This window comes from Schistocerca nitens, chromosome 7 (assembly GCF_023898315.1).
Source record: "Schistocerca nitens isolate TAMUIC-IGC-003100 chromosome 7, iqSchNite1.1, whole genome shotgun sequence".
Taxonomy (NCBI): domain Eukaryota; kingdom Metazoa; phylum Arthropoda; class Insecta; order Orthoptera; family Acrididae; genus Schistocerca; species Schistocerca nitens.
Genome location: NC_064620.1, coordinates 277854570 through 277869095, shown reverse-complemented (window position 1 = coordinate 277869095; position 14526 = coordinate 277854570). Strand labels below are relative to the sequence as shown.

Here is a 14526-nt window from a genome sequence, read left to right as displayed (position 1 = left end):
CTGAATTTCAAACCTTCACACATGTGACGTGCAGTAGGTACAATTCTATCATCCCACACTCATTTCTAAAATATCATATGTTCGAGACTGCAGAAGGCCGAGTGGTTCTAGGATTTACACTACATATCCCCCCCCCATATCGGGCATGCTATATTTTATACACAATCATTATGTAAATAATATCACTCATAACAACATTTCATATCATAACAATATACTTTTCTTATACATGTTTATACATACATATTTCCCTTCAACAACAATCTTTTTTTTTCTCTAGAACAATCTTTAGCTGAGTGTTTCTTTATTCTGTTCTTACTTTACTTTGAGATCCAGACATTAGCATTTATTCATGGTTTGGTCAGCCTCTGTAGTAGTTAGGAATTGTAAGGACTCTTCCCTTATTTCTATACTTCCAATCATAAACTCCAGGTGTTCATGACACATGAGTAATCTACTTTCCATTCTCATTTTTTGTACTGCTTTTCATTAGTATATACTATTTTTACTATTTTTTGTAGTTTGGAAGAACTGTGGGCAAAATGAAAGTGTTCTTTTTGACACTCGTAAACTTACATGAAATGTAATAATGTTAGTTATGCATAGAATTCAAACTTTCCAGGATAATCCCTATAAAATTTGTTACTTTTGCCACAATACTGTCCCCTTCTCCTAGGATCAGCACCTATACCTTGCTTGTGGGTTGACCTTATGAGAGTTCTTCCTCTTTCCATTCTGGTAGGTATGCCCCTTTACAAAACATTCCTATATTTAGGCCACAGGTCATCCTATTTCCATGTAGGTACGCCTGCCCTATATACTTAGCAAATGTCGAGTACACCCTCCTTATCCTTTCTGAGTAGGCCTCATGCTTCATTACCCTAGTATACATTCCTATGTATACTATAATTAAGTATTCTCTGGTAAAAATAGAAATATATTTTACACTTTGCATTCACTTTTTACTGCTTCATTTACTCCCTAGAGACCTCCTCTACTTCTCAACTTCTATACTCTTAGTAGATACTATGTCTATATATACTATTCAAGTCCCACTAACCTACAATTCATCAGAGTATTTATTAAACTGACATTTCCTAATGATCAGCATGACTAGTGCCACTCCTGCTTTCTTTTTTCTTTCTTTGCTCACGTCTCTTCCTTGTCTATGTCTATCTCCTGCTCATTACTGCTTTATAGTTATCCCACAACTCACATGCTTTTGTCTCCTTCTATATATATGTCTGTGCATATTTCCCTGTGTACACATATTCTTTCTCCTACAATATCTGGTGATTCTCACATCGTGACAGGCTTTTTAGTCTGTAGTTTCAATATTTGTGTCTAAATGTATTTTTGTGTGTATGCGGATGTGTGTTCGTCTAGTCTGATTCTTTGGCCTTCTTATCTAAAGATAATATGTAGGTTATTAGAAACCATGGAAACAAGGAAGGACCTAAGCGATAGAAGTTTGTGAATATGAAAAAGGAAAAAAATAGATAGGTCCTCAAATGAGAAGTAAGAAAGGAAAAAAATAGATATGGTTGCTAAGATCCAAGAAGAGAAAGAAGATAACCCCAAAGACAGGAAGCCATTCCCACCCCCCTTCCCCAGGATCCCTGCACCTCAGGTACTTGAGTGAGACGCCAGAGGAGGTTTGGTGTTAAATCGTCTCCTACAGAACGCACATTCCCACCTTCACCCTTGAGGTCCCCAAAGGAAATCTTAGCAACCCTATTCAAACGGCAAATGGTGAAGAATCAGGCACACTTGTTTGCGAGGGTTGTCTGAAAGGTGTGATGTGTGTTTTGTGTTACCCATGATTTATTTGCCCTTGTAAACCATGCTTTTATTTACAATACCCACTTCATTCAAAACCTTTACAAACCATCCCATTTACATCACATCTCATAAAAGGTATAAAATACTCTATACAAAATAGAAAATTTATGCACTATGGCATTGCAGTTGTTTAATTATTCACCTGATATTATATTATCCATAAATATAATACTCTATTCATTTTATTTTATTTTGATATCACTCTCTTTCTTACTCTGTGATTGTCCTAAGTTTTCTTTATCTTTTAGTCATATCCAGTTTTCTAAGCACTATGATTATAGGACTGTTTAAGATGTTAGGAATAGATGACAGAATAGTTTAAGATTTTAAAGGAATTCGGTGCAGGAAAACGATTTTGGAAGAAACACCGAAAACAACTCGGGATCCAATGGTCATCCCTCCGCCCATTTACTCAGAATGTTAACATCCCTGGGGGAATATATGACTCCGCCCGGGTCCCATGGACCTGATATTAACTTTTCTTATGCACTAGCAGACCAGTATTTCTCTTTAAACTTCTTTTGGAAGTCTCCCCTAGAAGAAAAATTCTCAATATTCACGGTTCCCCTTTCTGAGGCTTCTCCTAGAAGGTAACCCACAGCAAATTAGATCTTTTTAGAATCTTCCAAATTCTTTGGCAAAACTTGGTTGAATATTTTCAGAAATTGGGTTGGATGTACATCCCTGTCTGGCTTAACCTTAGGGAGTTGCCTGGATAATCTTGAATTAGCCCCCCATTGCAGATCAGTTCATCACTTCACAAGATAATACCACATTAGGTGAAGTTATCCTTTTGTCTGCTTTATCCTGGATAAGCTTGAATTCTTTCCACAGGTCATCTATACCTTTCCTGGTATCATTAAGTTCAGAAGATAGAATAGGAGATACGTTTCTGGATGTTACTCTCTTGGTAACTTTTCGATCTATAATTTCTTCAACCTGTTCCTCCAATTTACTTATATTTATGATATCAGAGATTGCTAATTTCTCTTTGAAGTTCCTTTCCAAATTATCTACTCATGCATTAACACCTGTAATTTGCAATTGAATTATTGGCATTAAATTATCCTGCTTATCGACACTCTCTTTCAAAGTACTCAACCCTTGCTTTACTGCATTAAATCTAACATTACACACATTTTCAAAGGATTCTAACTTTTCATTAAGCTCTGATTCTACACTATTATATTTGTCTTCAATATTAAATTCTAACCTTTTTGTCAAATCCTGAAAATTATCTTTCTGTTTCTGACTAAAGTCAGTGTACATTTGATTTACATGAATGGTCAAGGAACTAGTCTATTCATTCTTTAAATCTAATTTTAAATTCTCTACCTTACTATTTAAGGTGTCAAATTCAGTCTTTAAAGCATTCATGCCTTCTCACAGATTACGAAATTCTTTCCTTTGTGAGTCAACTTTGGTATTTAACAAACCTATATTTGCCACTTGACTATTTAAGGTTTCACTCTGGTTATTTAATTGAGAATGTTCTGAGTCTAGTTTTTCTCTTAGAGTCACATTTTCAGCACTTAAAGCTGCACTTTGGGCTTTGATTCAGTTTACTACATCCGTGCAGTCTGGGACTTCTTTACTAACTCTCATAGTCATAGCTGGTTCTTAAGTTTCCTCGACTGCTTTTATGGTATCCATATTCTTGCAAGCTTACATTTATGGCTACATACAATCTCATGTTACAAATTTTCCTCATGACTAAGCTGTTCACTTTATTGTCATTTCTGAGTATTAATATTTTTTTCAGCTACAGAAAATGTACTAATTAGCTGAAGAAGTGCAAAATTTTTTACATGTTGTTCTTTTATATGTCCGTAGCTAATCAAAAAGACAAAACAGAGACAATTTTTGAAGGATGTTTTATTTAAAGAAATTTAACATTCAAAGGATTGAACAGTGTCCAGTCGATGTTTACAGTCTAAGTCAACCAAAAAAAAAGCACAGCTGGAAGAAAATGTGAAGTAAAAATAAGGGTACTTACTAGAGAGATTATCACACGATGCACCTTCTCTCACAGCAGGTTACTGTGACAGCTAGTGATCTTGTCATATCCCATAATTAGTCAGGTCTTTCTGTTTAAGGAGAACTATAGGAGTGATGATTCTCATTTGTGAATATGAGAATGGATTTTTAATAAACTAGCTATCCTTGAGGGAACATTCCAAAACAGTTTATTATTGAAGAACTGGCACAATTTTGGTAACAGAGTTGCTTTTCCAGTAAACTGTGAAAATAAAAATGGAACTGAAGAGATATTGAAACTCTAAGCCAGATTTGAGTACCAGAGCAAGAATGCTCTTTTAGAAGTGTGTGTTTTGCCTGCTGCTTTGTATCATTGACAAATATTGACACCTATTTTTTATTAACTATTTTGTTTTGTTTGTTTGTGCTTTTACCAGTAATTTGAAGTGCGATTTTTGTTACAGATACGAAACAAGCTCTCAGCGACGGCAGCAAAAGAAGGGGTTTCTCCAACAACAGAAGCAATGTACAATTATCTTATAGCGAGAACTCGTGCCAATTTACATATTGTTTTATGCCTCAGTCCAATTGGTGATGCATTCAGAAACAGACTGCGTCAGTATCCAGCTTTAATAAACTGTACAACCATTGATTGGTTCTTGGAATGGCCTCAAGAAGCCCTGCTTGAAGTTGCTAGCAAGTATCTTGGTACAGTTAACTTCTTGGAAAATATAAAAACAATGGGGTCAGAGGTAACATCCTCAAAAACAATATGTTTATGATAATTAATTCTTTAAATTGAATGAATTTTGCCTTATTTGTTATTTGTTCCATGCATCATACACGCTATGATTTTTACGATGTGAATGTTCAATACACATGCAAACACACATACTTGGATGCTGTGTTGACTATTAAGAAGTTACTGAATAGACTATGTGCCAACAAGTGGTTATGATTTATAATGTTGTTGTTTTATTATTATCTGTTGGATCCTCCAGAGCAGCCAGCCCATACAAGAGAAATTAAATAATCTTCAGTTTAATTTTCCACTTCATATTAAATTATCTGTGTTGCCTCTTTGTGTTTATTAAGGTAATCAATGACTTGTTGATGTGATTTACCCTAGCTTTCTTCATAGGTGTTTATATTTCTTTCCAACAAATCTTGCTCTATTCTATCATGGGCGGTACATGCGCCTTCCCTATAGGTATTCTCATTTGAGTTCCGGGAGCATCTCTGCAATACTTTGTATTGTTTGAACGTACCTATAATAAATCTAGTAGTCTGCATCTGAATTGCTTCGATATGTTCCTTTTATCCAACCTGGTGTGGATCCCAAGCACTCAAACAGTACTCAAGAATAGGTCACACTAGTGCAGTATCCTTGTCAGACGCTATGCTCCTTCTGCACTCGTTTACCTCTATGACCATCTCCACTGTAAGACTTGCCCTATGCAGCCTTCTGCCACCACCCATGCCAGCCCTGTAACTGGAAAACCATGTATTATCATAGGGAGAGCCACATCTGAAATGACACATGTCATGTACTATATGTGATGTAAATACTGTTTGGCATTTTACAAGGGCATGGCTACCACCAAGTTATCAGTTAGGATGAATGGGCATAGGCAGAAGGTGTATACCTGCAACACAAAATATCCTGTTGCAGAGCATGCACTACAATGCGACAGGCATGACCTTGGTGTCTGTTTCACCATGTGCACCATCTAGATTCTTCCCTCAGACATCAGTTTCCCAGAACTCTGCAGGTGCTACAACAAGTCCATGGTTCTCGCCACCCACTTGGCCTTAATTTACATTAATGTCTTCTGTCCCAGCAAATCTTGTCAGTAACTGTTCCGTTCTTCATTCCCTTTTAGTTTTCCATATGTTTTATGTTTTGACCCATCTATTTTTCCCTGCCCATTACCTCTTCCACATACAGCACTCTTAGCTTTTCACTCTTATGAACTCAGGCACAATGTTTCATCATTAATCTCTGTTTTGTGCATTACCCTACCTGCCACCTTGAAGTTCTCAGATTTTCAAATCTCTTCTGGTGCAGCTGCCAACGATCAATCTTTTCTTCTTATTCTGTCCAGTAAGTCTCCCCTGTCTCAGGCGTCAGGGCAATTGTTCCAAACCTTCACCATTTCCTAAACCTCACCAGCCTTTCTCTTTGAGCTCTCTTGCTTCCCCTTCAACATTCCTTCCAGAAGAAGGAGCCACTGGCTCTGAAAACTTGCAAATTTCAATATCTTTATATTTGTTTTCTCCTGCTACCACTTGGTGAGTAAATTTTTTTGTGTGTCCAGTTAAATTAGATTTTTATATTTTGTTATTTATATCTAATTTTTCTCGACATAACTTAGTGATATGCTCATCTAACTTCTAAACGTCTGTATCTATTCTAGTATTACTCATATCTAATTTCACATTTGTCTCAGCAGTAGTTTGTTTAAATTCAACACCTTGACCACCTATTGTCACATTTTATTCAATTTATTAATAGCACTAGTGGTATCGCTCTTTTGGTTTTTTTTAAATTTAGTCCCACACCTTGACCCTATAAGTCAGCATTGTCTTGTACTAACTGACCTGTTACAGTGTTTAGTTAATTAAAGGCTCATAATATTAAGTCGAAATTCGCTTCAGTTTTTCCTGTACTGTTAGCATACAGCTAAAACAATAATAAGTTTTCAGCATCTCTTCCTTAGTTAACAACAGTCACCAACACTGCATTAGAAATTTTTTAGTAAAAACATCAACTTGTCTTCAGTAAACACACCATACCACCAAATAAAAATTTAAAGAAAATAATTTTGGCATCACTACAGCTTACCGAACTTCATTGAGCAGCATGCCACATTGTGATGCTGAATGAACAGTGACATTGCAACTTTATGTGGTTGCATTGTTACAGTCTGTAGTTTGCATTTTGATGCAGTAAACCTAGAGAGTCTCATTTAATTGTTCTTTTCTCTTTCCATAGTGTAAGTAGAGCTTATCTCTTCATTATTTAGCTCATATTTCCAGAAAGGAGCATACGAGGTGTGTTTGAAAAGTAATGGGAATTTTTTAAATTTGTGGGCTTTATATGTCTGATTTTCAATTTTTTTATTTGATTTTATTGTTATTATTTCTATCTTGCTAGTGCACATGTATTGTTGGATGTTTCTACTTTCAGCTGTTTTGAATGTATAGTTAGTTACATGCGTTTTCAAGTGCTCAGCGAATTTTTGTTTAAAAAACGATGGATCAAAGAATTTGCATTTAATTTTGCTTGAAAAATAGAATAAAATGCAATACTGCATTTGTAATGTTGACTGTGGCTGTTGGCAAATTTACACAAGCATTTACGTGGTATAAACATTTCAAAGTGGGTCAGGAAGATACTGAAGACGATGACCACCCTGGATGCCATAGTGTGTCAGTTGCTGATGACAGTGTCAAACAATGGAAAATCCAGGATGGAATGTAACAATATTACTAAAAGGTTAGTTGCTACCCACCATATAGCAGGAATGCTGACTCGCAGATAGGCTCAACAAAAAGACTGTCACAAAATAAGCTTTCGGCCAACAAGGCCTTTGTCAAAAATAGACAACAGACACCCACCCACACACACACACACACAAACACACACACACACACACACACACACACACATACACACACACACAAGCAAACACAACTCAGACACACATGACCGTAGTCTCTGGCAGCTGTTGCAGCACAAAGACAAGATCAAAAAACAATTTGACAAGTTTGATCACATGTAAAGGTTTTTCTTACTCTTCAATTAGAATGCGATAGTGCATCCTGAGTTCCTGCCTTATAGTCGTATGGTCAGTAAGGGATACTACATGGAAATTTTATGTCATTTGCGTGAAGCAGTCTGAAGAAAATGAGTACAATTGTGGCAAAACCACTTGCTGAAATTGCATCACTTCTTGTTCATAAACATTGTGTTACCTCAGCCACCGTATTCACCAGACATAGCCCCCTGCAACTTCTTACTATTACCAAGGCTGAAGAGAACCATGAAAGGATGTTATTTTGCCACCATTGATGAGATAATAACAGAATCATTGACGGAGCTCAGCACTATAATGAACTGCAGAAGTGCTTCCAAGATTGGAAAAATTGCAGGCACAAATGTATTATCTCTAATTGGATTACTTTGGAGGGTACAATGTTGAAGTTGATGAGTAAAAATTCCAATTCCTTTTTGGTCGCACCTTGTAAATTTTAAGTTGTTGTGTCAGAAACTTCGACGTGTTTTCTTGTTGTTCACCATTTAATTGACTTTTTCTTAGTAAAGTATTATATTTATCATGAGTGAAAACTGCCTGACTTAGTGCAGTGTTGGTGTGATGGGTGCTGTGTTTTTTTCCAATTTGGGTGACTGCAATGGTGTGGGAATTAAGAAAGTAAATGAGGTTCTTCAGTTGTGATGTAGGATATGCAGAAGAGATAGGAAGATGGTGGGAAATGTAGGGGAAGGTAAAGTGGCTGGACTAATAACAAAATTTAAGAGGGGGGAGAGGGAGAAGTACCAAATTGAGTGATAAAATTCCAGTGGTTTCGGGTTCAGAACAGCAACGTTTTTTAGAGCAAGGTAGACAGATATAAACCAAAATTTAAAGAATTTTCGGATTGAAACAAACCTCAGTTTGAGAATGAAACAAAACAACATTATCCTAATTTTAACATAGAGAGTGTGAAGTGCTAGATGTATTGCATCAAAATATTCAAGGACAAAGAAGTAAAATTAATGAACTACTTATGTGGACTGAAGAAGTCCAAACCAAGTTGACATAAACTGCCTCTCTGAATATCATGTGTTAAGTTTTACAGGGATTAGGTTACTGTCTCACTTTTGTAGAGCAGAAATGGAGAAAGGAGGAGTTGTCACATTTAAACATTGTTTAGCTTGTTCTTGTGATCTGTAAGTTATCTGGATCAGAATAGCAAAGCAGTTGGCAGCCATTTGTACACAGACAGTCAGAATATGAGCTCCGCCGCACCTTCTATCTTGTTTTCAACTTCATATTGCTCCACTATCTCTGTCACCATTAAAGTCAGTATTTAAATGACAACTGCAATCGATAATATTACCTCTGTGATGTGGCATGTTTATTTTAGAAAGTGAATGTCGGTGAAAGCTGTGAGAAGAGCAGTGAAGCTTCTGTGACCCTGCAAAGCAAGCACAATACTGCATGCCAGTGAAGACCGTATTAATGTATTTAGTATACAGGGTGTTACAAAAAGGTACGGCCAAACTTTTAGGAAACATTCCTCACACACAAAGAAAGAAAATATGTTATGTGGACATGTGTCCGGAAACGCTTAATTTCCATGTTAGAGCTCATTTTATTACTTCTCTTCAGATCACATTAATCATGGAATGGAAACACACAGCAACAGAATGTACCAGCACGACTTCAAACACTTTGTTACAGGAAATGTTCAAAATGTCCTCCATTAGTGAGGATACATGCATCCACCCTCCGTCCATAGAATCCCTGATGCGCTGATGCAGCCCTGGAGAATGGCGTATTGTATCACAGCCGTCCACAATACGAGCACGAAGAGTCTCTACATTTAGTACGGGGGTTGCGTAGACAAGAGCTTTCAAATGCCCCCATAAATGAAAGTCAAGAGCGTTGAGGTCAGGAGAGTGTGGAGGCCATGGAATTGGTCCGCCTCTACCAATCCATCAGTCACCGAATCTGTTGTTGAGAAGCGTACGAACACTTCGACGGAAATGTGCAGGAGCTCCATCGTGCATGAACCACATGTTGTGTCGTACTTGTAAAGGCACATGTTCTAGCAACACAGGTAGAGTATCCCATATGAAATCATGATAACGTGCTCCATTGAGCGAAGTACAGTACATACTGACGAAACTAAATTGAGCTCTGACATGGAAATTAAGTGTTTCCAGACACATGTCCACATAACATCTTTTCTTTATTTGTGTGTGAGGAATGTTTCCTGAAAGTTTGGCCTTACCTTTTTGTAACACCATGCTTTAAATTACCTAACGAGAAAGCACTGGTATGTTGATAGACACAATAAAAAACACAAACACACACACAAATATTCAAGCTTTCGCAACCCATGGTTGCTCCGTCAGGAAAGAGGGAAGGAGAGGGAAAGACGAAAGGATGTGGGTTTTAAGGGACTTTCCTGACGAAGCAAGTATGGGTTGCAAAAGCTTGAATATTTGTGTGTGTGTTTGTGTTTTTTATTGTGTCTATCAACATACCAGTGCTTTCTCGTTTGGTAAGTTAAAGAATATTTGTTTTTTGGTAGACACACAAACAATCATACACACAAAATTCAAGCTTTCGCAACCAACGGTTGCTTCATCAGGAAAGAGGGAAAGACGAAAGGATGTGGGTTTTAAGGGAGAGGGTAAGGAGTCATTCCAATCCCGGGAGCGAAAAGACTTACCTTAGGGGGAAAAAAGGACAGGTATACTCTCGCACACACACACACACACACACACACACACACACACACACACACACACATCCATCTGCACATACACAGACACAAGCACACATTTGTAAAGGCAAAGAGTTTGGGCAGAGATGTCAGTCGAGGCGGAAGTACAGAGACAAAGATGTTGTTGAAAGACAGGTGAGGTATGAGCGGCGGCAACTTCAATTTAGCGGAGGTTGCGGCCTGGCGGATAACGAGAAGAGAGGATATACTGAAGGGCAAGTTCCCATCTCCGGAGTTCTGACAGGTTGGTGTTAGTGGGAAGTATCCAGATAACCCGGACGGTGTAACACTGTGCCAAGATATGCTGGCCATGCACCAAGGCATGTTTAGCCACAGGGTGACCCTCATTACAAGCAAACACTGTCTGCCTGTGTCCATTCATGTGAATGGACAGTTTGTTGATGGTCATTCCCACATAGAAAGCTTCACAGTGTAGGCAGGTCAGTTGGTAAATCACATGGGTACTTTCACACGTGGCTCTGCCTTTGATCGTGTACACCTTCCGGGTTACAGGACTGGAGTAGGTGGTGGTGGGAGGGTGCATGGGACAGGTTTTACACCGGGGGCAGTTACAAGGGTAGGAGCCAGAGGGTAGGGAAGGTGGTTTGGGGATTTCATAGGGATGAACTAAGAGGTTATGAAGGTTAGGTGGACAGCGGAAAGACACTCTTGGTGGAGTGGGGAGGATTTAATGAAGGATGGATCTCATTTCAGGGCAGGATTTGAGGAAGTCGTATCCCTGCTGGAGAGCCACATTCTGAGTCTGATCCAGTCCCGGAAAGTATCCTGTCACACCGGGGGCGGTTACAAGGATAGGAGCCAGAGGGTAGGGAAGGTGGTTTGGGGATTTCATAGGGATGAACTAACAGGTTAATAAAAGTCCTTAATCTTTCCTCTCCCACATCCACACCGGCTGTTCAGAGCATCCTCCTACAGGCCAACCATAAATTAGAACAGCATGCCACCCTCCACCTCAAAAAACTATCCAATCTCCTGGTTTCCCACCTCCGGAAAGGCAACTCACTCACTCTTCACAACCTTTCCAGCAAACCTCAACCTCCTCTCATTGCACACAAACCCAATCTCTCCCATCTACTCAATCTCCAACTTCCAGCTCCACTCCCTCCAAAACCTCAAAATTCCAATCAACACAATCTGGAACCACAACACCCTAATTCAGTAGTTAACCTTTCCTCCAAACCTCTCTCCCAATCCGAAACCTCTGTCCTATCCAAAGGCCTCACCTTCAGCCCCACTCCCAGATTCAACCAAACAGCCCTTGTCAAAGATTTACTGTCCTACACTCGTACTCTCTGCTGGAAATATCACTTTGCCACGAAGAAAAATGATCCTAATCCTACTCCTAATGATCCAACTCGCCAAGACACCATCCAAATTGAACCCTTACCTGGAACAGTTCCGTCCTCAGTCGCAGCGGGACCCACCTCCTCTTCCTCAAAATCACCCTCTAAATTCAAATTCAATCCACCGTTATTATGAGCTTTAGGATTTATTTTTCTATTCACAATTGCAAACCTTCCAGGAATTTCTGACTTCCAGCCTTGCATCTCAATCCTTCTTAAAAAACCTTAATCCTACTCCCAACATCACCACTGCTGAAGCCCAGGCTATACGTGATCTGAAGGCTGACCGATCCATCGTCATTCTTCCGGTGGACAAGGGTTCCACGACCGTGGTACTTGATCGTCGGGAGTATGTGGCTGAGGGGCTGCGTCAGCTTTCAGACAACACCACATACAAAGTTTGCCAAGGTAACCCCATTCCCGATGTCCAGGCGGAGCTTCAAGGAATCCTCAGAACCTTAGGCCCCCTGCAAAACCTTTCACCTGACTCCATCAACCTCCTGACCCCACCGACACCCCGCACCCCTACCTTCTACCTTCTTCCTAAAATCCACAAACCCAATCATCCCGGCCGCCCCATTGTAGCTGGTTACCAAGCCCCCACAGAACGTATCTCTGCCTACGTAGATCAACACCTTCAACCCATTACATGCAGTCTTCCATCCTTCATCAAAGACACCAACCACTTTCTCGAACGCCTGGAATCCTTACCCAATCTGTTACCTCCGGAAACCATCCTTGTAACCATTGATGCCACTTCCTTATACACAAATATTCCGCACGTCCAGGGCCTCGCTGCGATGGAGCATTTCCTTTCACGCCGATCACCTGCCACCCTACCTAAAACCTCTTTCCTCATCACCTTAGCCAGCTTCATCCTGACCCACAACTTCTTCACTTTTGAAGGCCAGACATACCAACAATTAAAGGGAACAGCCTTGGGTACCAGGATGCCCCCCCTCGTACGCCAACCTATTCATGGGTCGCTTAGAGGAAGCCTTCTGGGTTACCCACGCCTGCCAACCCAAAGTGTGGTACAGATTTATTGATGACATCTTCATGATCTGGACTCACAGTGAAGAAGAACTCCAGAATTTCCTCTCCAACCTCAACTCCTTTGGTTCCATCAGATTCACTTGGTCCTACTCCAAATCCCATGCCACTTTCCTTGATGTTGCCTCCACCTGTCCAATGGCCAGCTTCACACGTCCGTCCACATCAAACCCACCAACAAGAAACAGTACCTCCATTATGACAGCTGCCACCCATTCCACATCAAACGGTCCCTTCCCTACAGCCTAGGTCTTCATGGCAAACGAATCTGCTCCAGTCCGGAATCCCTGAACCATTACACCCACAACCTGACAACAGCTTTTGCATCTCGCAACTACCCTCCCGACCTGGTACAGAAGCAAATAACCAGAGCCACCTCCTCATCCCCTCGACCCAGAATCCCCCACAGAAGGACCACAAAAGTGCCCCACTTGTGACGGATACTTTCCGGGACTGGACCAGACTCTGAATGTGGCTCTCCAGCAGGGATACGACTTCCTCAAATCCTGCCCTGAAATGAGATCCATCCTTCATGAAATCCTCCCCACTCCACCAAGAGTGTCTTTCCGCCGTCCACCTAACCTTCTTAACCTGTTATTTCATCCCTATGAAATCCCCAAACCACCTTCCCTACACTCTGGCTCCTATCCTTGTAACCGCCCCCGGTGTAAAACCTGTCCCATGCAGCCTCCCACCACCACCTACTCCAGTCCTGTAACCCGGAAGTTGTACATGATCAAAGGCAGAGCCACATGTGAAAGCACCCACGTGATTTACCAACTGACCTGCCTACACTGTGATGCATTCTATGTGGGAATGACCAGCAACAAACTGTCCATTCACATGAATGGACACAGGCAGACAGTGTTTGTGGGTAATGAGGATCACCCTGTGGCTAAACATGCCTTGGTGCACGGCCAGCACATCTTGGCACAGTGTTACACCATCCGGGTTATCTGGATACTTCCCACCAACACCAACCTATCCGAACTCCGGAGATGGGAACTTGCTCTTCAATATATCCTCTCTTCCCGTTACCCACCAGGCCTCAATCTCCGCTAATTTCAAGGTGCCGCTACTCATACCTCACCTGTCATTCAACATCATCTTTGCCTCTTCACTTCTGCCTCAACTGAATCTCTGCCCAGACTCTTTGTCTTTAGATATGTCTGCTTGTGAGATGTCTGCTTGTGTCTGGATATGTGTGTGTGTGCGAGTGTATACCCGTCCTTTTTTCCCCCTGAGGTAAGTCTTTCCGCTCCCGGGATTGGAATGACTCCTTACCCTCTCCCCTAAAACCCACATCCTTTCGTCTTTCCCTCTTTCCTGATGAGGCAACAGTTTGTTGCGAAAGCTTGAATTTTGTGTGTATGTTTGTGTTCGTTTGTGTGTCTGTCGACCTGCCAGCACTTTCATTTGGTAAGTCACATCATCTTTGTTTTTAGATATATTTTTCCTACGTGGAATGTTTCCCTCTATTATAACCATTATATATATATATATATATATATATATATATATATATATATATATATATATATATATGTGTGTGTGTGTGTGTGTGTGTGTGTGTGTGTGAATTTTATTATTAACTTCATCTTCTTTTTTACAGGAACAAGTGAAAATGGATAAGGACATGTTGGAGGAGCAGGTGAGCCAAAGCAAAGTTTGTAATATTAGTTTCCATATCAAATGTAATCACTTTGAAACTCAGTTTTGAGTTCTTTGTAAATTGTGTATTGAATAGAAACTCCCAAGTCATGTTACCTAC

General features: G+C 40.1%; 1 protein-coding gene across 1 annotated transcript in view; it reads left to right on the top strand.

The window, feature by feature from the left end:
- Positions 1–14526, top strand: part of LOC126195572 (dynein axonemal heavy chain 2) — a 957657-nt gene that overhangs the window by 560149 nt on the left and 382982 nt on the right. Inside the window, 2 exon segments of the mRNA XM_049934198.1 lie at positions 4284–4571; positions 14368–14406. Coding sequence (XP_049790155.1) covers positions 4284–4571; positions 14368–14406 — 327 coding nt within the window.